Raw genomic sequence first — 22,277 nt, 5'->3', positions numbered from 1 at the left:
TTGCTAGCTTGCTTGCTTGCCAGCAAGCTAGCTAGTGTCGTGTCTTTGGCTATGCCGGATTAAGTGATATGGCATGCTATTCTATAAAATCCTTTCTCCATAATTAATATTACCGGATTGAGCTAATCATGTAAATGTAATTAACTAGAGAGTCGGGGCACCACAAAATAATATTTATAGAGCTGTTATCTTCCAAATAAACTCTTAAAGACCTAGTAATATTTTACCTCAGTAGCAGTCAATATTAATCGTCATCTTAATTCAGTCTCATCTGAAAGTTGTAAATTCTTGTTTTAACCGGAACACGCGGCAAACAACGAAATGCACCGTGGTCTACTCGCGAGAAATATATCACTGGTCAAGCTTATATCTCGGCTGGCTCTTTGTCCTCGCTCGAGAAATGAGTAATGACCGAGCCTACCCGCGTCTGAAATGCAGGAGGCAGAAATAGCCCTGCGTTTGGCCAAACGCTCTATTTCTCAGATTTCTATAATTAGCTTTATCAGCCCTCATACAGAAATGTATTCACTTACGTTATCCACTGACTACGTCAGAGAACAACACTGAGGCGGGGAATCCTCAGCACACACACACACACAATAATGCTTGTCTCTAACACCCATAATGTGTATAATAAACTTGGTATATTATGTGATCTGCTTTTCAATTTTATACAGGCTGAATCAAAATGAAAGCGTCATTCTATTTTAGATTCCTCGTACGGGAGCACCAATAATGTGTCTTTGGCTATGCCGGATTAAGTGATATGACATGTTTTTCTATAAAATCCTTTCTCCGAAATTAATATTACCTGATTGAGCTAATCATGTAAATGTAATTAACTAGAGAGTATGTGCACCAAGAAATAATATTTATAGAGCTGTTATCTTCCGAATAAACTCTTAAAGACCTAGTAATATTTTACATCAATGGCAATCGTCACCTTCATTCAGTCTCATCTGAAAGTTATAAATTCTTGGTTATCTTCACGAACCCTGGCTAACACGTTGAATCAGCAATACAAAATTGGGTTAATTATTTATTTACTAAATACCTAACTAATCACACAGAATTAGATATACAAAGAATGAATCATACCTTGATTACAAATTACGTCAGAAAGGAAAACGTCCCTAGCGGGCAGAACGGATATGACAGCTGGTTACACAAAAGAAAAGGGTCTGGGTTTGAGTGAAAGAGCGAGAAGACTGAGGGACAAAGGGAGAAGCTGTGCTGTCGTAAATACAGTATCTTATGCATTCTAAATTACCGCCCATTTGGAAAAGGAAAATGCAATAACTATTTACTCTGAGCTGCGCTTCGGTAGGTTGGTGGTAGATGGAAGGCTGTGTTGCCAAACCGAGTCCTTTGTCCTTTGAAGAATGTCTCTGGCGGTCAATTGGATACGTTGTAGTAACGTCGTTGTGTGGTAGATGTGATACTCTGTCTGTTCTTTCCTAGACCTGTTTGCAGCTGCTGTTGCTAACTCAACGGCTCTGTAGTGAATAAGAGTTCAAAGTTCATACCATTCGCAACCAAAGCTCACGCTGATGTTGGCTTCGTTCTGTAGTTATTATCTGAACCATTCTGACATCGGACCGTCATCCTCACATCCTCGGAACAGGAGGTTATATTGTCGTCAAGGCTTTATATTGGAAGGGAGAGGAGGGCGTGTTTGAAAAGTTTTATAACCCATGTCCCTTCACAGGGGCGGGCCACTGATTGAGCAGAGCCCTAACCTTATGAAAACCCAAATCTCTCATTTGGAAGCTAAAATTACATTTCATCTCTTCACCAATAATTTTATATTGAAACATTTAAATTGAGCAACAATTCCATGTGACTCCGATAACTGCAATGTGCAGACTTTCCACTGTAGAGTTTGTCATCCTATCATTGATGAATGTCCCAGATGACAACCGAACTGACATCATATTCATTAAGTACCACCGCATATGTTCAATTGGTCGGATTACCAGAACATAGTTAATCCCCCCCCACCCCCCCCCCCACCTTCTGATGCTTCCAGAATCTCTACGTTAACCAAGGGGTTTTCAAATTTCACATCAGTAGGGTAGAGAGAGGAAAAGGGGGGGAAGAGGTATTTATGACTGTGATAAACCTAACCCCAGGCCAATGTCATGACACTAGCTTTTTAGCTTCCCACATGTCCATGTGAAATAATCTGATTTATAATAAAAATGATGCCTTGGCTACCCTACAATATTGTAACCTACAACACTATACCATTTTGATATGCTGCTTGAATGCATTCACTCCCATATCGGCTAAAAAATAGAATGTAATCATTTTAGCTCATGTAGTAAAAGCACATGGCTAACACCTGTTTTTACCTTTTTAAAGTAGACTGGAATCGCATAGTTTTAGTTGTATTTAGTTGTATTTATTTACGCCAAAGAAAACAAGTGATAGACAACAATACAGACAAAATAATAATTTAAAAAACAACATGCAGGTGTGGTTGGAAGTCCAAGGGCTTATTTGAAAACCACACCACAAAAAACTATATTCAATACATAAGTACACAAAATTAAAACCGATAACAAAACCTAAGTATAAATTAATTGATCAGGAATCACACAAAAAAAAACATATTTGTTTTGTTTAAATGTGTGTGCATGTGAGTGTGAGAGAGTTAGATGGAGATGACTGAGTAGTTTGGCTCATCAGGCTGACCCCCAGTCTGCGCTTGACGTTATTGAGGGATGATGTTATGTGAAGATAATAGTATAGATGTATTATCAGTATTAACTTTCTGGGAGGTGCATAACTGGCGTACATTGTTGTAAATAGACAAGATATTGACTTTCTTCAACAAAGGTATAGATGGAGCCAGGTAATTAGAGGAGGTGTCTAGTCTTGCAATGTATTTTGTATGAGTAATTATGTGTAGGTATGAGGCATATGTACTGGCCAGGAAATGAGATATGGGTAAAATGAAGCTATATTATAGAGTTAGGAAGCAAGCCTGATGAACCAAACCATTCATCTTTCTGATCATATCAACAGATTTCATCCCTTTGCTGCAGACAAATTGAATGTGATCTTTCCAGGAATACTTTTAATCAATTAAAACTCAATCTAGTGGATGTAGTGTGTTCCTTTTCATTCCCACCAATTGAGATTCTGGCTCTTTTTTTTTTTCAAACAATATTTTTTATTCTTACTAGTGAATACAATAAAGTTGTATTTGTTTTTTAGCATTTAAAGATCATTTGTTTTTCTGGAACTATTCAGAAAATATGGCCGTGCCTGAGTTGGCTTCATTAATTTGTGAATCAAAATTCTTGTGTGATAAAATCAAATTGGTATCATCAGCAAAGAGAATGGGAAGTACGATAGACACAGCAGCAAGGTCATTGATATTGAATAGGAATAATAAAGGTCCAATTGTTATACCCTGTGGCAGGCCACAAGATGTCTTGGCCCTGGTAGATCTGTATCATAAACATAACTATATAGCCAATTATACAGTTTGAAGTTGGAAGTTTACATACACTTAGGTTGGAGTCATTAAACTCGTTTTTCAACCACTCCAAAAATTTCTTGTTAACCAGCTATAGTTTTGGCAAGTAGTTTAGGACATCTACTTTGTGCATGACACAAGTCATTTTTCCAATAATTGTTTGCAGACAGATTATTTAACTTATAATTCACTGTATCACAATTCCAGTGGGTCAGAAATGCACATACACTAAATTGACTCTGCCTTTTAAATAGCTTGGAAAATGGATTAAATGGGATTAAATGTCAGGAATTGTGGAAAAACTGAGTTTAAATGTATTTGGTTAAGGTGTATGTAAACTTCCAACTTCAACTGGATATATGTAATATAAATAGCTTTGTTTTTAAGGAGAAAAAAATAAGAGGAGATGAGTGAGAATAAATGTTTCAGTTAATCTGGTCATATTAGAGGTAATAGTGTATATATTGTGGTAGAGGGATTTTAGTTCAACGTCGAAGGGAGAGACAATGGTTGTTGCAAATGGGATCCCAGTGCAAAGTGGCCTTTAAAACCAAAAATGGTTCGCAAATGGTTGTCCAGATTTTAAGAGAAGAAACAACAACCGGATTAGAAGTCAATTTGGATGCAGTAATGGGTCTAGTGGAGCTAACAAGGGAAGTGAGAAAGGAAAGGACCAAGCTTCTAGCTGGCACCAGTCTGTCCCAGGGGTATGAAGCCAAAATGTGAGTTTCTGAATGTTAGCAGCCCAGTAATAGAATATGAAATGAGGTAAAGCTGAACCACCTTCAGAGTGGTTTATTTGAAGCATTTGTTATTTTTATTCTGGAAGGAAGAAATCAGCTGCTCCAGAGATTTGAAAAAGTTTTTTTATTCAAAATTTGAGAGGAGCAATACTGAGTTGAAAGCGAGGTAGGCAGGCCTACGAACTTACAAGGAGCCCCCTTATTTTGTGACGAAAAACGACAGTAATGTACTGCGATGAGTTTCAATTTTCTTGATTTATTTTACCTTTATTTAACTAGGCAAGTCAGTTAAGAAAAAATCTTATTTACAATGACGGCCTAGTGGGTTAACTGCCTGTTCAGGGGCAGAACGACAGATTTGTACCTTGTCAGCTCTGGGATTTGAACCTTCCAGTTACTAGTCCAACGCTCTAACCACTAGGCTACCCTGCCGCTCAGCAATACATAGTCTGCCGAGCCTCTAACCAGAGGGCAGGGGTTCATAACATCGCAGATAGAAATGACCTGCCTTTTCAACCTAGGTTAGATTGAGAAACTGATTTACTTTTTGAAAATTCAACCAAAAAGTCACATTGATGCAATGTGATTACAATTATCTGCCCTGTCGTTTTGGCAAATTTAATTTGAAACTGAACCGTTATTAAACCGTGATAAGATGAGATCCTTAGGCCTAGTCATGCTAACACCAGCCTCTCTACCCACAGCTCGCTGTGTAGTCACGCGTCACCCAGGCTACCGTACACCCTCCTCTCCTTCCAAACCTGCTACTCTGTAAAGTGGCACCGAGTCCTCTTTAACCTTTCCCCAGGGCCTTTTTTTTACTCTCTGTCTCACTGTGTCTTGTTGTTGTTTGTAAGGCGAGTGACGGTGAGTCACCACATAGCAACCAGCGCTCCTCCAAGCAGAGGACCCGGGTGAAGAAGAGGAGGTACGAAGACGACAGTTCTGACGAGGAGACGGTGCCCAGCAGACGTAGTGGCGGTGGTGATGGCATGGCAATGCGACATAAGGACGGCGGCCCCGCCTCCTCCTCCTCCTCCTCCCGTTACTCGGGAGACGGGGGATGCACGACGGGCTTCTCGCCCGCCAAGCGCCGCCGCATGACCACCCGCAACCAGCCCGACCTCACCTACTGCGAGTGAGTCTGAACTTAGAGCAGTTATCTCCTCACTGTTAGTCGTTAATGGACCACGAGCTTCCATTTACTGACTTCGGATCACTTCTTGTTACACTGGTTTCTGTTGGACCACTTCTAACGTGTGTGTGTGTGTGTGTGTGTGTGTAGAATCATCCTTATGGAGATGGAGTCTCACGCTGACGCCTGGCCCTTCCTGGAGCCAGTCAACCCCCGCATGGTGCCTGGCTACCGACGCATCATCAAGAACCCCATGGACTTCCTCACCATGAGGGAGAGGCTGCTACAGGGAGGGTACAGGGCACTACTTCATTCTCTGTCTGTGTCCGTCTACAACATGACCCAAACTTCCTTTTAAGGAGGCCGGTTTCTCTCGTTTCCCATCATGTCACTGAAAACCTGTCACCTTTATATTTGACCTGTCTTTCTCCCCTCTCCTCCCCTGCTCCCAGGTACTGCAGCTGTGAGGAGTTTGCAGCGGACGCCCATCTGGTGTTCAACAACTGCGAGCAGTTCAACGAGGACACGTCCGAGGTGGGCATGGCTGGACACTCCATGAAGCGCTTCTTCGAGAACCGCTGGGCGGAGTTCTACGAGAGCAAGGACAAATAGGAGCCCAGGGCGCTGGGGGTGGGGCCAAGGACAGTGCCCTAACCCCATTGCCTGACGCTTATGCTCTCCATTACTACTAAGACTGTCTGGGCTGGAGTCTCCTCCAGCCCTGTATAGATATGTATAGATTTGGTTATTTGTCGTTCTTGTTTTTCCTTTTTAAAACCTCGACTCTGTTGGGTTGAAGTTCTCTGGATGACAGAGAGGGGGATGTTTGAGCTCTCCACCTCTCTTCCCTCCCATTGCACCCTCACTTCTGCACCTGCTTGGAATTCTGCTGTCGTCACGTTCTCTCCTAAGCCTCACCCCTCGTCTCATAACAATGCCACGATATTGGTCCATCCCTTGCTCTGAGGGGCTGGGGGGGGTCTGAGGCCCTGAGTTGATTGGTTCTCAAATTTTACCCTGTGTCATGGTCCCGGTCAGGAGGTCTGCTTCGCTTTAGACCGGACATGCTCTGACCTCGTTTCGACCACACGTGGATGAAAACCCTACGGTTCGCTCTAAACTCAAACACTTTGGGATTGGATCCTCTCTTAACTGTTCAATGGAAATGTAATGTGTGGTCTTATGCCTAGAAGCAATTTTTCTCAATATATTTTTATTATATATTCTATATATATATATATATATACATATATATATAAAGAGTACAATAGCTGGGATTATTTAATAGCAATAGCTTGTAGTGAATATGTACAGACTCCTTAGTTGAGATGTTTAGACGATTTATGAAAAGGCCAGTAAAACAAAGTGGAAAGGATCGTTTTTTTTTCTCTCTAAAGACTGTCACATCACAACGTAACCAACCCCTAACTCACACACACACCTACACGACTACCCTGCTGCTGTGTGAAGGACACCGGTTTCAGAAACTGGAGGCTTTTTTTTTTTTTTTTCGTTTTGTGTTTTCACTGCTTCGTAATCACAACGAAGACCGGTAGTCACAGCAATGGGAATTTTCAGGTGAGGTGTGCCCATAGACTGTGTGAATAGGACTAGTGAGGCGCTACCGCCATTTTGAACCTCTTGTTTAAAACACTGTTCGCTTTGTGTTGCAGCTTACCATATTGGTCAAATTATCGGTTGACTGTTCTGTAGCAATATGTCATGTTTTGACCGACATCCTTTCGTTGGAAGAATTGTTTTGATATTTTGGAAAAATGTCACTCAATGTTTCCTAGTGATATATATATATATATATATATATATCTGCATTCTAAGTTTAAAGGATCTGAACAGGTATTTGGGAAACACTGAAAATGTTCAATCGTCAATTTGATACTAACGTAGAAACATAGGCCTGTGCTTCTAAAACAAGAAATCATAAACCCCCCCCCCCCAAAAAAAGTAGAGCGGAATAACAGGAAATGTGCGTTGAGAGGTTTTTGTGTGTAGGTTTCTGCAGCTTGGCAGTAGAGAACAGGCATAGCTTGTGTGTTAGGAGAAACTTTTTGTTCTTGACTCGTGCTGAAAAAAGGCTTCTATACAAATATGTGCACATTTAGCTAACCCCACGTTCTTATTATGAATACATTTTTTTTCTCTGTTGAAAAGGGGCCACTGCGCTCCATAGCTTGGCGTGGTTAGTGGGTTATGGGAAAGGTAGGAAGGCGACAGGGCGATACTCCACAATCCAGGTTTTATTTAAAGCTTCGTACACTGAACTGAAACCAGTCGATAGGAAATGCATTGTTGTGTTCCTTGCTACACAAAAGGGACATTGTTTTTTCTATATTTAAAAAGAAAAGACATGAAAATAAAAGCAAATGTGGTGTTAAGTGAATTTTTAATAATGTACAGTTTTTGTGACTTTAAATTTGTTCCTTTCTATATTTTTAGGACCAATCTATCATTTTTAAGAGGACGTATTACGAGACCATGTTGTATCGAGGTGATGTAACACGTGTGCATCTGTAGAATGTACTGTGAGTTGAATAAAAAAACATCTAGTTGAGAGACGACACTCCAAATGTCCCTGGGTCCTCATTTCACTCCTGTTTTGTGTTTTATTAAATCACAGTAGCAGTCTCGTATAGTAGCCTCCCCTTGAATGGAGGTGTAAGAGCAGCGCAGTGCACACTCGCAGACAACCCTATGTACATCTCAGTACCCTGGTGAGCCCTGTCTGGAGCACATGCTGCAGGGAAGGCCCTCCAGTCGGCGCCAGCTGGACTTCCTCTTCTTAAATGGGACCGAGGGGGGAAGAGGTCTCATTTATACCTTTCACACAGAAACCAAAATAGGTGAGTGTGCTGATCGTTTAGAAGTTGGTGCTATGGAAGAGGGAGAGAACGGCGTAACCCTTCAAATACTTTCTTCTGACACTATCGATGCACTCTCTATTCTGGGATTGATGGATGGTCTCTATCTCCCTTGTATCCCTTAGCTGGCACTTTTCCAGGGGTTTTAGTGGCAACCAGTTAGAGGTGTGTGTGTGTGTACGCACATGGTTGTGTCAGTGTCAGCACTCTGGGTGGAGGGGACTGAAAACTCCCCAGCCAGCGGGTTCCACTGCTCGACCCCACCCATCCTGCCCCACACAGGGGGGCTTAACTCCACAAAAGGGGCATAACAACGCCCATGGAGGGGGGTAATCCACCCCATAATGGGCACGCTACCGCCCCCCCCCCCCCCCCCCCCCAACCAGTTAATTCTGGACCGGGTCTTGTACGGAGTGGGCCCCTGATGCCTAGGGGGCTTCTCTTGGCCATTGACCTCGTCCGGTCCCCTCTTGTCCCCCAAACACCACTTTATCAGCCAGGTCCCCACCACACCACTGGGTCGAGGTGTTATGTAATCATCTTGACATTTTTTTTAAGCCTGACCTGTTGGATTTATCAGTTCTAAACTATCACACAGCCTGTCCCACAACACGTCACAACTTGAGACTCATGGACGTGCAATTTGGCTCATATCTTGACTTTATTGCAAGGATAATGTCTGTAAAATGGTTATCAAATACCTAAAAAAAAGTAAATGCATTTGGGAGTGTTAAAACACAGCAACTCTTTGTGTTTTTTTTTAGGGTGGATCTTCACAGGGGTATTTGTTTCCTATCAAAGATGATGAGAAAAAGCATCCATTGAGCCAGCATCACAATAGGCGCCATGGCAACTGCATCATGAAAGAGACTGTCTCCATGGCGATTCGAATGGTACCTCACAAGTAGGTTGATGAAAGAGAAAAAGGAGGAGGGGCTGGAGGAGATGCCATGGTGCGTGGGAGATGAACAGTTACATATTAGATCATTGAAGATAAACTTTAGATTAGATAGAAACCTTTGGCCCTTTTTAATCCCGGTAAAGTGTTCAGTTCTTTTCCGTGTGGAAGGATCATGACGTCAAGGTCAACCTTTCACTGTCCTTCAGACAACCCTGCGCTCATCCCACTGTCACTGCAGCCTCCATCTTTTTCTCTGCCTCTGTTTCTCTATGCCAACATGATAACGTTGTTACAGCTATCAATCATTAAAAAAAGTATTGATTACAATATGAGGGATAGATTGACCTTGTGGTTGGATCCAGTCAAGCTGTACCCATACACAGTTGCTGATCAGTCCATCCCATAATGTGGACGCTGTAATTGTGTTTGATAATGATTTGGCCTGTTCAGGATATGGCTCCTCTAGCTCTCGCCGTCTCTCCTCAGTAATGGGCCTCTCCTCAGTGTCATTGATATGAAAATGAGTCCGGGGAGCTATGATGTGTGCCAGGTGCTCAGGACACTCCAGCTGAGCTCAGCCCAGGAGGAGAAGCCCTCGCTTGGGGAACATAGCCTCATACTGGGGGAGGGGGAATGGTGACCAAACGCACTTGGACAATCACTCCACCTAATTCATAACACACAGGTAGGAGGGGGAGGAGGCGAAACGGAGAGGAAGGGGTCAGTAAAAAGGAGGGGTGAGAGAGGGGGGTGAGGTGGGGGGGGGGGGGGGGGGGGAGTCCTCTTGTGTTGTGGTTGGGCCACTCAGACGCTCCTCCAGGGAAAGGCCAGTCAGACAGACGTAACACACGAACAGAAGGCGAGACAGACAGAGAAAAGGATCCTGCAGATCGACAGGACAGAAGCACAGAAACGGACAGAGAGAAAAACAAGACAGATAATTACGCACTCAAGCTGTAGAAACAGCTCTAGAAACATGACACTGCGTGAGGTGAGTTTAAAAAAACATTTTTTTTTTTGTTCCTACACAACTTAGAAAGGCTTTATCGAACATTCATAAATAAAGTTTCCATGAGCCCAATGTAGATGCTTACTTTTCCTTTATCTTACTTCACCTGTAATTAACTAATGTTGGTCCAAGACAACAAATTATGATTTACAATGACAGCCTTGTGAGTGTGGCTGTGTGTGTGTATTAAAACAACACAAAAATGCTTGGTTTTACCACCGGTTGGCAAGAAGTAATTGGACGTTATTAGTCAAGTTATTTTAATAACATGAGCCTTTGATCAACGTGGCAGTAAGGCCTCTTCAGACATTGATCATGATCAATCCACAGGTTAGTTCCGTAACTTCATAACTTGCTAGGCCATTTGATTTGGATTGTGCCCACATTTACCATAATCTAATGATAAGTGTTCAGGATAAGCCGGAATGGAAGTATCAGAGTGGCGTGGGTTGGTTAGCATGCTAATAAAACTCATATTTTTATATTCAAGACACTGGGTTTGATATGGTATTTACAATGGTAGGTTAATGCTATATCCTCCTGAGACCTGGAAAAAAAAGGTTTGGGATTTTTATTTTTTTGTGGGGGTATAGTGCTTAAAAAAACCTAGTTGCAGCATCCATCTCTTATTTAATGTGAACAGATTATTACACAGTCCTGACAACTCACTTAACTATTCCTGATATATTTACTTACTAGAAACAATTTGAATATCAAACTCACAAAAATTAACATTAATAATTACATACACTTCTTTTCAAATTTCCATAGAATGTGTCCATTTTGACAGAAGACATTTTTTAAAGAACTAGAGCTCAGATTCACAAAACTTCTTACGCAAAAAAAGATGTAAGATAAAGAACTTCATAATGATTTTCTTATGAACTTCTCAAATATCTTCTTACGAATCTTCTTTAAGATGTTTCTTGCTAGGCAACCAATTTAGCTAGCTATCTAGCTAGCAATTAGAATTATTTCTTGCTGAGATTACGTTTCTAAAACCTGTTCTTGGGTTTAAAATAATCAATACTGAAACTTTCAGATGACGTTTGTGAGTGAATTGAAAATGTTCAATTGCTTTCATGAGCTTTGTCTCTCACTGCCCTGAATTTAAGACACGGGTTTAGCTGTCTTGGAATTAAGAACATGTCCAATATCAACATGTCCTTTATTTTGAAGAATCTAATTTCTTCTTGACTTTCTGCCTAAGAACATTTCCAACAACCTTTTTAAGGAATAGCAACTTTGCTTAACTTTCTTCTTAAGTCTATAGTTAAGGATAAAATGGCATTTAAGAAGAAAAGTCTTCTTAAAAAAGTTTTGTGAGTCCGGCCCCAGGAAGATAAAGTTGTCAAGATCACACCCCCACATATGTGATATGATTGTATGGCCTCAGAGATGTGTATGGCCTCAGAGATATGCACAAAGAACTGATGTCCACTAGAGAGTACAAAAATGAATAGCTTTGAATAGCTGTACTGTGCCATAGACTACTTCCTTATTCAAAGAGCATCTTGCATATCCATTCTCCGCAGCTTTAAAATTGTTTTTAAAACATGTGCCTCTGTTCCCTCTCCCTGAGGAGTTGCGTAGTCGTGAGTTCTGGCGTGCCATGCTGGCCGAGCTGCTGGGTTCCCTGGTGTTTGTGAGTGCTGTTCTGGGGGCCTCTGTGCCGGGCCCTGGAGAGGCCTCCACGGGGCCCCTCTACCCAGCCCTGGCTGCAGGCATGGTGGCTGTTGCCCTGGGACACTGTTTTGGAGAGATCAGTGGAGCACAGGTGAACCTGCCTTTCTGGACTTATGGTTGTGTGTCAGTATGCATGTGTATGTCTCTAACCTTTCTCCACAGAATGACTGTAAATTGATCACTATGATTGATTGTCAATTTGAACTCTATGCCTCTCTATCATGGTGCAGGTGAACCCAGCAGTAACCCTGTCTCTGTTGGCCACGCGGAGGCTGGACCTGGTGAGGGCCCTGGTATACGTGGGAGCCCAGTGTCTGGGGGCCTCCCTGGGGGCCGGGGCTCTCTACTTCGCCCTGCCCCTCAAAACCACCGCAGACTGCTTCGTCAGCAAGGTCAGTCTGTGTGAAAGGAGCGAGGGGGGGGTCTAAATCTAATCATAGACCTGTACTATTACTCTTATAGATTTTTTGTTTCATTTGGATCTCTGCCCCCCTCCAATTCTAGGTTCCTCTCGAGGTGAACGCGGCCCAGGCTCTAGGGATGGAGCTTCTGTCAACGTTCCAGCTGGTCTTCACTGTGTTCTCCGTGGAGGACCACCGTCGGAGGGAGTACACAGAACCAGGGAACCTGGCCATCGGCTTCTCTCTCAGCGCAGGCGTGCTCATCGGGGTCAGAACTGTTCACGTCTGATTCCTCTTATCTCTAATTTAGTTTAATAGTTTAGTGTAGTTGAGGGTAGTTTAGTTGAATTGTTTAGCTCATTAGTGTTGTTTAGTGTAGTTTAGTTCAGTTTACTTTACTTACTTTACTGTACTATGTTTTCATCATTGGATATGTGTGTGTGTTGTGGTCCTCTTAGGGTCGGTTCTCTGGAGGCAGTATGAACCCGGCACGTTCCCTGGGTCCAGCCATCATCACTGGCTTCTGGGAAAACCACTGGGTAAAACCCTCCACATCTATTACAGTCACAATATCACCTTGAACTGCATACCGAACAAATTCTCTCTCTCTCTCTTGCTCTCTCTTTCTCTCTTACACTCTCTCTCTCTCTCTTGCTCTCCCCCTCTCTCACTCCCTCCCTTCAGCTCTTTCCCTCTCTTTCCCTCTTTCTTCTATGTCTCCATCAGTCCTAACCATTCCACACCCCCCCCCCAGGTGTACTGGATTGGACCGGTGCTGGGTGCAGTGCTGGCCGGGGTGTCCCATGAGTTCTTCTTTGCCCCCAGTGCATCGAGGCAGAAGCTGGTTGCGTGTCTGACCTGTAAGGACATAGAGATGGTGGAGGCAACCAGCGTATCCCGGTCCTCCCTGTCCACCGTCACCCAGACCGCCATGAGGGCTAAGCAGGTCAACAAACAGGAGCAAAACTAGAAAGGGACACATCATGCTACACAACAATATATAGTGGGGTCTGAAATGATTGACACCCTTGATAAAGATGAGCAATAATGACTGTATAAAATAAATTATTCAAATAAGGAGCTAAATTGACTTCAGAAGGTTTTCATACCCCTTGACTTATTCCACATTTTACAGACTGAATTAAAAATGGATTCAATAGATGTTTTTCTTACCTATCTACATACAATACACCATAATGACAAAGTGAGATTTTTTTTTGCTAATTTATTGAAAACGAAAAACATAAATGTCTCATTTACATAAGTATTCACACCTCGTTGCTATGACACTCCAAATTGAGCTCAGGTGCATTCAATTTCCTTTTGATCATCCTTGAGATGTCGCTACAACTTGACTGGAGTCCAACTGTGGTCAATTCAATTGTTTGGACATGGTTTAGAAAGAAACACACCTGTCTATATAAGGTCCCACAGATGGCAGTGCATTTCAGAGCAGAAACTATACCACGAAGTCCAAAGAACTGCCAGTAGATCACCGAGATAGAATTGTGACGAGGCGTATATTTGTGGAAGGGTATAAAACCATTTCTATAGTGTTGAAAGTTTCCAAGAGCACAGTGGTCTCCATCGTTGGGAAATTGAAAAAATATGGAACTACCTAGACTCTGCCTAGAGCTGGCCGTCTGACCAATCTGAGCAACCGGGCAAGAAGGACCTTGGTCAGGGAGGTGACCAAGAACCCAATGACCACTCTGACAGAACTACAGAGTTCCTTGGCTGAGATGGGAGAACCTGCCAGATCGCTAAGTCTCTACAGCACTTCATCAAGTTGGGCTTTACGGGAGAGTGGCCAGACAGAAGCTGCTCCTGACAAAAAGGTAAATTACAGCACACAAAAAAGTTTGCGAAAAGGCAAAAGAATCTGTCGTCTGAAGAGACAATGTTACTCTTTGGCCTGAATGCAAAGCGCTGTGTCCGGAGAGAACCAAACCCATCTAACATCATCCCTACCGTGAAGCATGGTGGTGGCAGCATCATGCTATGGGGATGCCTTTCAGCGGCATGGACTGGGGAGACTGGTAAGGATAGAGGGAACAATGAATGAAGCCAAATACAGGCAAATCCTTAATGAGAACCTGCTTCAGAGTGCAAACGACCTAAGACTGGGGCAACGCTGGAATGGCTTCAGAACAAGAATGTTGAAAGTCCTTGAGTGGCCCGGCCAAAGCCTAGACTTGAATCTTATTGAAAATCTGTGGAAATCTGTTCACCGCCACTCCCCTTCCAATTGAACAAAGCTTGAAAAAAAATAATGGGTGAAAATCCACAAATTGAGATGTGCAAAGCTGATACCAACATACCCAAGCTGTAATCACCGCCAAAGGTGCTTCTACAAAGTATTGACTCAGGGGTGTGGATAGTTATGTAAATTAGATATTTCTGTATTTCACTTTCAATACATTTGCAAAAAATGTATAAAAACATGTGTTTTACTCTGTCGTTATGGAGCGTTGTGTGCAGATCGGTTAGATTTTTATTTTTTTTTTCATCCATTTTGAATTCAGACTGTCACACAACAAAATGTGGAATAAGTCCAGGGGTATGAAAACTTTCTGAAGTACACATTAAAAAAAGGGAAAATGATAGTATAAAATAACACAATTGCACTGAGAAAGAGATTTAGTTTAGCAAGTAATATGGTTTTCCCTTTAAAAAGGTAGGGGTAAAAGTTATTGACTCCTCTAAAGACTCTTAGAAATTAAGTACTCAAAAGTTTTTTATTTTGTCCCATATTCCTACCACGCAATGATTACATCAAGTGTGGTGACTTTACAAACTTGCTGGATGCATTTTGTTTTGGTTGTGTTTAAGATTATTTGTGTCCTATAGAAATTCATGGTAAATAATGTTTTGTGTCGTTTTGGAGTCACTTTTATTGTAAATGAGAAGAGAATATGTTTCCATTCACTTCTACATTAATGTGGATGCTACCATGATCACGGATAATCCTGAATGAATTGTGAATAATGATGAGTGATAAAGTTACATAGGGTCAAAGATCATACCCCCAAGACACGCTAACCTCTCACCTTTACCGATAACAGGGGATGTTAGCATTCCTTAGGGTTAAAGATCATATCCCCCATGTAACTTTATCACTCATCATTATTCTACAATTCACCAGAAAGACAAGGCACTCTGGGAAATATGCAAATAACACTTACACTAAGCAGTGTATTAATTTAACACTGAAAAGTGTGGACCTGTATAGACAGTGGACCAGTGTTTCATTTAATACTGTGTACATTAGCATAAGATAAATGCGATATTATGAACTGGGTGGTTCGAGCCCTGAATGCTGATTGGCTGACAGTTGTGGTATATCAGACTGTATACCACGGGTATGACAAAACATTTATTTTTACGCTGGTAACCAGTTTATAATAGCAATTAGGCACCTCGGGGGTTTGTGGTATATGGCCAATATACCACGGCTAAGGGCTGCTGTGTCCAGGCACTCCACGTTGCGTCGTGCGTAACAACAGCCTTTAGCCGTGGTATAATGGCCATATACCACACACCCCCCTGGCCTTATTGCTTAAATACATATAATATAAATATACATATAATGATGAAGACAACACAGTTATAGTTTCTAATTACATATGAATGTGTAGCCTTCACACTTAGCCACAACATGTAAAATTGTACATACATTATATATACAGTGCCTTGCGAAAGTATTCGGCCCCCCAGTCAAAGTCCAGACCTGAATCCAATCGAGAATCTGTGGAAAGAACTGAAAACTGCTGTTCACAAATGCTCTCCATCCAACCTCACTGAGCTCGAGCTGTTTTGCAAGGAGGAATGGGAAAAAATTTCAGTCTCTCGATGTGCAAAACTGATAGAGACATACCCCAAGCGACTTACAGCTGTAATCGCAGCAAAAGGTGGCGCTACAAAATACTAACTTAAGGGGGCTGAATAATTTTGCACGCCCAATTTTTAAGTTTTTGATTTGTTAAAAAAGTTTGAAATATCCAATAAATGCCGTTCCACTTCATGATTGTGTCCCACTTGTTGTTGATTCTTCACAAAAAAATACAGTTTTATATCTTTATGTTTGAAGCCTGAAATGTGGCAAAAGGTCGCAAAGTTCAAGGGGGCCGAATACTTTCGCAAGGCACTGTATATATATATATATTACACAATTTGATCAATATTCAGTGTTATCAGTGATGTTATTCTAATTTACGGAGAAATGTGATGTATAACCCAACAACCACTCAAAGAAATGTCCGTTTTGTAACACAGAATCCTTTTATTTTAGCATTACTCACCCTGTCGTCTGTGACTCCTTTGAAATGCTAAAGAGGCTAGTGTTCTGTACTCTGATCACTGACACGCTTACATAGGCCACCATCTCTGTCCTCTCTTCCTAAGGCTCTCTCATCTCAAAGCTCTTGTTATTCTGCTATTCACTGTCAGATCAGTCCCCAGACAAGAGCCCTCTAATGGCCCAGGTCTAAACAGGTTGTGGGATCAGCTTTTCACAGACGCGCTCCCTACCCCCTTCTTCAAGATTCTGGGGGTTTGTAATTAGCAATTGTAGGCGGAAAACATTTTGGGGAGATGATGTACCTTTTTGAATATGTTTAGTTTTTTTGTTACCTGAATTGCTATGGATGTCTCGTTGCAAATGTTCAACTTTTTAAATTGTTTTTGTTAACTGTATAAAGCTATGGATGTTTAAGAATTAAAAGCTGGGCAATCGTTATTGAAACCATAATGATATTTCTTTGCACACAACACAAGAGTTGCGCAAGCACACAGACACTCTCACTCCAAATGTGTGTGCGCAGACATCGTCTAACATGCACACTTCATACGAATGCACCTTCAGTTTCTAACACACACGGATCTGCTTTCTAACCTACACACATACACATACACTCTCACTCGCCATAACAAACAATAGGAAATGACTGCCTTGTGCCGCCAGCATTTTGCATTGTGTGTGTTTTTAGAGAGTTGAAATGCTGAGCTCAGCGTTCTCCATTTAAAGCCCACTCTGCCCAGTGATTGCTCTGGACTGGTCAGCTCGATGCTCCAGTGTTGGAGCCCAATAACCCCTGTTTTCCCCTGTCCCCCGCTCCTGTCCTGCCCTGTCCCTCCCCCTTTCCCCAGCCCCATTCAGGGATTTTTCAGGGCTTTGGCTGCTAGCGGGCCACCCTGCCTCTCCCCCTCTCCTGCCTGGCACACACCCTCATACACAATGCAAACCTCTGCCTAATCAATTCTCCACTGAACATCCCAGCACCTCCTAGAGAGAGGAAGAGCGAGTGAGAGAGAGAGAGAGAAAACAGCTACATCTGTCTAAAATTTACCTGACTGTTTTGGAAGGGCTGATATTTATAGTTTCGACTCATTTTGTTCGCTTTTTAAATGTATTTGTTTCCAACCACTTTGCAGCAGTAGTCAACGTTTATATGTTCATATGCATGCCTCTGTCCTGTGCTCTGGGTGTCAATGTCAAGTTCATTGCCTCTAAGAAGTACCCTATTATTGCTCCCAACCCCAATGTTAAGCTCATAGCCCCTAAGTATTTCTTATAACTACTGACGTACGGTTATTACCTCTGTCAACAACGCTGTTTGGATTTGAGGTCCGTGATTAAATGCACTGCTTTGTGTGAGTGCATTCACCTCTACACAGTAGATGTTATAGACCAGACTGAAATACCGACATGATACTAATTTACAGCTGATCATGTCGACTATTCATTTGTTTCCCCTCCCCTTCTGTGCACAACACGCGTTTCCTGACATCTTTTCAGTTGTGAATGATGGCGATGAACACATTTCTAACATCCAAGCAGCTCTGCTGTTCACATGCGGCGTACATGCTCGATGCTAAGACAACGGTTTCACAAGGTCAGGCATTTCAGTCTACATGTTAATTCCGCACACTGTTGGCATTAGGCTCTACTGTCTGCCCCCCCCCCACCCCCCCCCGGATCACTGTATTATCTGTGTGTGTGTGTGTGTGTGTCCGTTCTCCGCCATCAGCACTAGTCCCCATGGTTATCATGGTTATAACATGTCAACAGATGATGTACTGTACCACTATGTCAACTAGACAAACTCCCCTCATCACTTCTGTGGGGTTGATGTCCATAACTAGTTCTTATACTCACCCAGTCACTTGCTCTCTCTTGATTCCCTCCTCCCTCATGTCGCTCTCACTCTCACTATTTTTTCTTCCTCTCTTACTCTCTCACCCCCCTCCCTTCTCTCCTCACAATCACCCTCTCCCCTGATACTCCCCCTCTCTTCCCACTCTGTCTATTGTGGGGGGCGACAGTGGGGTTAAGTTTGTTTGATTTCGGGCCGTCCTGTATATCCGCCCCCCCTGCCCCTGGCCCAGAGGGGGGGATTATGGCGTCACTCGGGGCCCCTGGGGGGGTGTTATAAAGCCCCCGGCGGGCCCTCTCCCCTCCGTCAGAGAGGCTAAAACGTCCACAGGACACTCCGTCTATCCCTGTCTCTATTCTAGAACCACTCCTCTAGCATCAATGCACACCTCTTGACAACTATTCTGAGACACATACTCCCCCCCCACACACACACACCCCTATGTCTCTACGACAGGCGGCTGGCTAGTGGAGGCAAGCAAAGCTGAGTTGATGTTTGACTGCCTGCGCGCCAACTCCAGATCGCTCGTAGATCGACTTTTTAAACTGTTTGTCTTCCAACTGATTGGCTCAGTGAGACGACGTTTAGGTCAGCCCAGCTAGCTGACTGCCAAAGGGAAATCACTTTTTTTTTTTTTTTTGCATCTGAAACAGTGCAAAAAGATCACTTAGACCTTTAAAAGGTACAAGCTTTTTCCAGATTCACCCCAACAACTTTTTTCCCCAAGAACATTTTCCTTCGGAGGAGCGTCCAGTGAACGGCCAGCATGTGGGAGTTCCGGTCCATGGCGTTTTGGCGGGCGGTCTTCGCTGAGTTCTTCGGTACCATGTTCTTTGTGTTTTTCGGCATAGGCGCTGCGCTGCGCTGGACCACTGGGCCTCACCACATCCTGCACGTAGCTCTGTGCTTCGGCTTGGCGGCTGCCACCATCATCCAGTCCATCGGCCACATCAGTGGCGGCCACATTAACCCGGCCGTCACCTTCGCCTATCTGGTAGGCTCCCAGATGTCCCTGTTCCGCGCTTTTTTCTACTGGGCTGCCCAATTTCTGGGGGCCGTGGCCGGGGCCGCCGTGCTCTATGGGGTCACCCCAAAAAACATGAGGGGCAACATGGCTCTCAACATGGTAAGACACCACTCACCCACATCTCAAAAAGCACTGGGCCTATTCCCTTTATTCCCTTCATGGTGCACTGCAAAATACCTGCACTATATAGGGAATATGGTGCCATTGTGGACCCTTGTCAGCTCAAATAAGCAAAAAATAATAATTTTATATATATATATATATATATATATATATATATATCTCAACAACAGTCAACAATGTTGATAGGGTTTGATAATTGTTTGGTTTCGTTTCGGTAGGCTTCTTGAATGTAATTGGGGATTTAGAAAGGATAGAGATGAACAGGGATTAGGGAATCATCACGGAACCTTCTGGTAACTACGGTTGCTACTGTACAATGAGCACAATCCAAGACATCAGTGTTATGTAAAACTGAGGCTATAGCGGTGAGGCCACTGAAAGCATTGATAAAATAGTTTTTGTTTTAACCAGTTTGGGTTGATTTGTGTTGCATCTTTGAGTCATTTTACAAACCTAACTTGAAGACCACATCTAATTGCGCAAACAATATACACTTTATTAGAAAGAGGACAGACTTATTTTACAAAATGACTTGTCCACAAAGGACCTCAAGTCTGATGCATATTTTTCTTCTCTGGCCGTCTACAGCTGCAGCCTGGCATCAGTCTGGGCATGGGCACCACAGTGGAGGTGTTTCTGACCATGCAGCTGGTGATTTGCATCTTTGCCGTGACGGATGAGAGGAGGAACGGACGCATGGGCTCTGCTGCCCTGTCCATCGGCTTCGCTGTCACAGTCGGACACCTCATGGGGGTGAGCAACACACACACAGACACACACACACACTCATAAACACACACACACACTCATAAACACACACACACACACACACGGATAGGGGAACACACACCAAAAGGGACTCATAGTGGAATACACACACAAAAAATGGCATTGTGTACAACAGAAATGCGTATTTCATTCTGAGCGCCCGGTTGTCCTTCTCTGCTGTAGATGTACTACACTGGTGCTGGAATGAACCCTGCTAGATCTTTCGCCCCTGCTGTACTCTTCAGGAACTTTGTCAACCACTGGGTGAGAAACGCACAGTCATACACCATAATGCAGCATCTGAAATATTTGTATAATAGATCAAATCATCCACCATGTCAATGGTGGATTCTATGGTCTTATGGTGTTTAAGAGTATAGTTAATACCAAAACTATATCAGCGACAACAATACAAGTCGCTCGTGCCATATCTTCATGCTAACCTTGTGTGTTGTGTTGTGTTGTGTCAGGTGTACTGGGTGGGTCCCATGATAGGAGGTGCTATGGGAGCTCTTCTGTACGATTTCATGCTGTTTCCCCGCATGCGCGGTCTTTCTGAGCGCCTGGCCACACTGAAGGGCAGCCGACCCCCCGAGACGGAGACCCAGCAGGACGCCCGCGGGGAGCCCATCGAGCTCAAGACACAAGCCCTATAAGCCTGTCCCTATCTGGGGACGGGGATGAGGGACAGGCCCTGTGTCGACCAACCCCCGTGCTACCCCCAACCCGTCAACACACACACACACACTCACTCACACAGACTCACTAACTAACACACAGACACACACACTCACATTGAGACACACTGACTAAACATGCAGATTCAGACGTGTATTTATACACAAACTGTACACACACTCATACACACCCATACACAGACAGGTTCACAACCTTCAACCTCAACATGCAACGAGACTTCTCTCCCTCCAACCTCACTCTGTATACTGAATTGGACATTGTGTTTGATAGAGGCGAACAGGGAGGGCCCGATCCACATAGACACAAGGACCAGACCTGTCACAACAGAAGCATGTGGGTGAGGTGTAGGTGGGCACCCACTGGGCACAGACGTCAATTCCCACATTGGTTCCACGTCGTTTCATTGAAATGACGTGGAAACAACGTTGATTCAACCAGTGTTTGCCCAGTGGGGATGTAGGTATGGGTGGGGTAAGAGGTAAGGGCATGGGTGGGCTTTGGGCAGGTAAGGGTATAGGATAGAGGGGTTGGGGTGAGGATAGAGGGGCAACAGGTTTTTAGTCGGATAGGGTTGTGTTAGATCAGTGAAGATGGGCATGCTTTTTCATTATGCATCTGATTTATCGCTCTCAATTTTTTTCCAGTTGTTTTCTGCACTTCAGACACAAGACGTGGATGTATGATACCATTAGATTTTTACCAGGGTTTCATTTTTCAAATCACTTCAATTTATCTCTGTGTGCGTGCGTGTGTGTGTGTGTGCGTGCGTGCGTGCGTGTGTGCGTGCGTGAGTGTGGGTGCTTCTACAGTATGTGTGTGTGTGAGTGAGAGTGAGTGCGTGTGTGCCTGTTTGTGCGTGAGTGTGTTTGCCAGTGAGTGTGCGTCCGTATGTGAATTCGTGTTTAATCGAGTTCGCAGAAACAGTACTTTTCATTTTGTTTTCTTTTCATGACCACTCTCCTGTTCGTATCATGATTATCTTTCATTACGTTATCAATTTTTAAGACATATAACTTATCCTCCCCTCACTGTGGTATTTGCTATGATATTCATTTTTACACAAATCATCTGCTTTTTTGTTCAGAAAAAGAAAAAAAAAGAATTTTAAAGGAAATGTTGTATCCCAAACCGGACTGATTCCTCTCACTACAGAATGGCTGCGTAAGCTTTTCATGAAGTCTCCTTTTATGATTTGATCTTTAATGTCAGCATAAGGCAGTTTAAACCATATTTAAATGAAAATAAACCAAAAAAACTTGATACAAAA

At 43.2% G+C, this 22,277-nt stretch overlaps 3 protein-coding genes across 3 annotated transcripts in view; all 3 read left to right on the top strand.

Annotated features, from left to right (window-relative positions):
• The window catches only part of baz2a (bromodomain adjacent to zinc finger domain, 2A), a 42,738-nt gene extending 34,795 nt beyond the window's left edge, over nt 1–7,943 (top strand). The window contains exons 27-29 of the mRNA XM_036987945.1: nt 5,088–5,368; nt 5,516–5,659; nt 5,818–7,943. Coding sequence (XP_036843840.1) covers nt 5,088–5,368; nt 5,516–5,659; nt 5,818–5,977 — 585 coding nt within the window. The 3' untranslated portion in view covers nt 5,978–7,943. The remainder of the gene's footprint in view (nt 1–5,087; nt 5,369–5,515; nt 5,660–5,817) is intronic.
• Nucleotides 7,944–9,949: 2,006 nt separating this feature from the next.
• Nucleotides 9,950–13,440, top strand: LOC110532022 (aquaporin-4). Its single transcript, XM_036989282.1, has 5 exons — nt 9,950–11,928; nt 12,068–12,229; nt 12,342–12,506; nt 12,697–12,777; nt 12,993–13,440. Exons 1-5 carry the CDS (start codon nt 11,764–11,766, stop codon nt 13,206–13,208), a joined length of 789 nt encoding a protein of 262 aa, XP_036845177.1. The 5' UTR covers nt 9,950–11,763; the 3' UTR covers nt 13,209–13,440.
• Nucleotides 13,441–18,931: 5,491 nt separating this feature from the next.
• Nucleotides 18,932–22,277, top strand: LOC110532021 (lens fiber major intrinsic protein-like). Its single transcript, XM_021615605.2, has 4 exons — nt 18,932–19,519; nt 20,132–20,296; nt 20,495–20,575; nt 20,782–22,277. Exons 1-4 carry the CDS (start codon nt 19,160–19,162, stop codon nt 20,965–20,967), a joined length of 792 nt encoding a protein of 263 aa, XP_021471280.1. The 5' UTR covers nt 18,932–19,159; the 3' UTR covers nt 20,968–22,277.

Source organism: Oncorhynchus mykiss, chromosome 9, assembly GCF_013265735.2.
Source record: "Oncorhynchus mykiss isolate Arlee chromosome 9, USDA_OmykA_1.1, whole genome shotgun sequence".
Lineage (NCBI taxonomy): Eukaryota > Metazoa > Chordata > Actinopteri > Salmoniformes > Salmonidae > Oncorhynchus > Oncorhynchus mykiss.
This window is presented reverse-complemented; position numbering and strand designations above follow the sequence as displayed.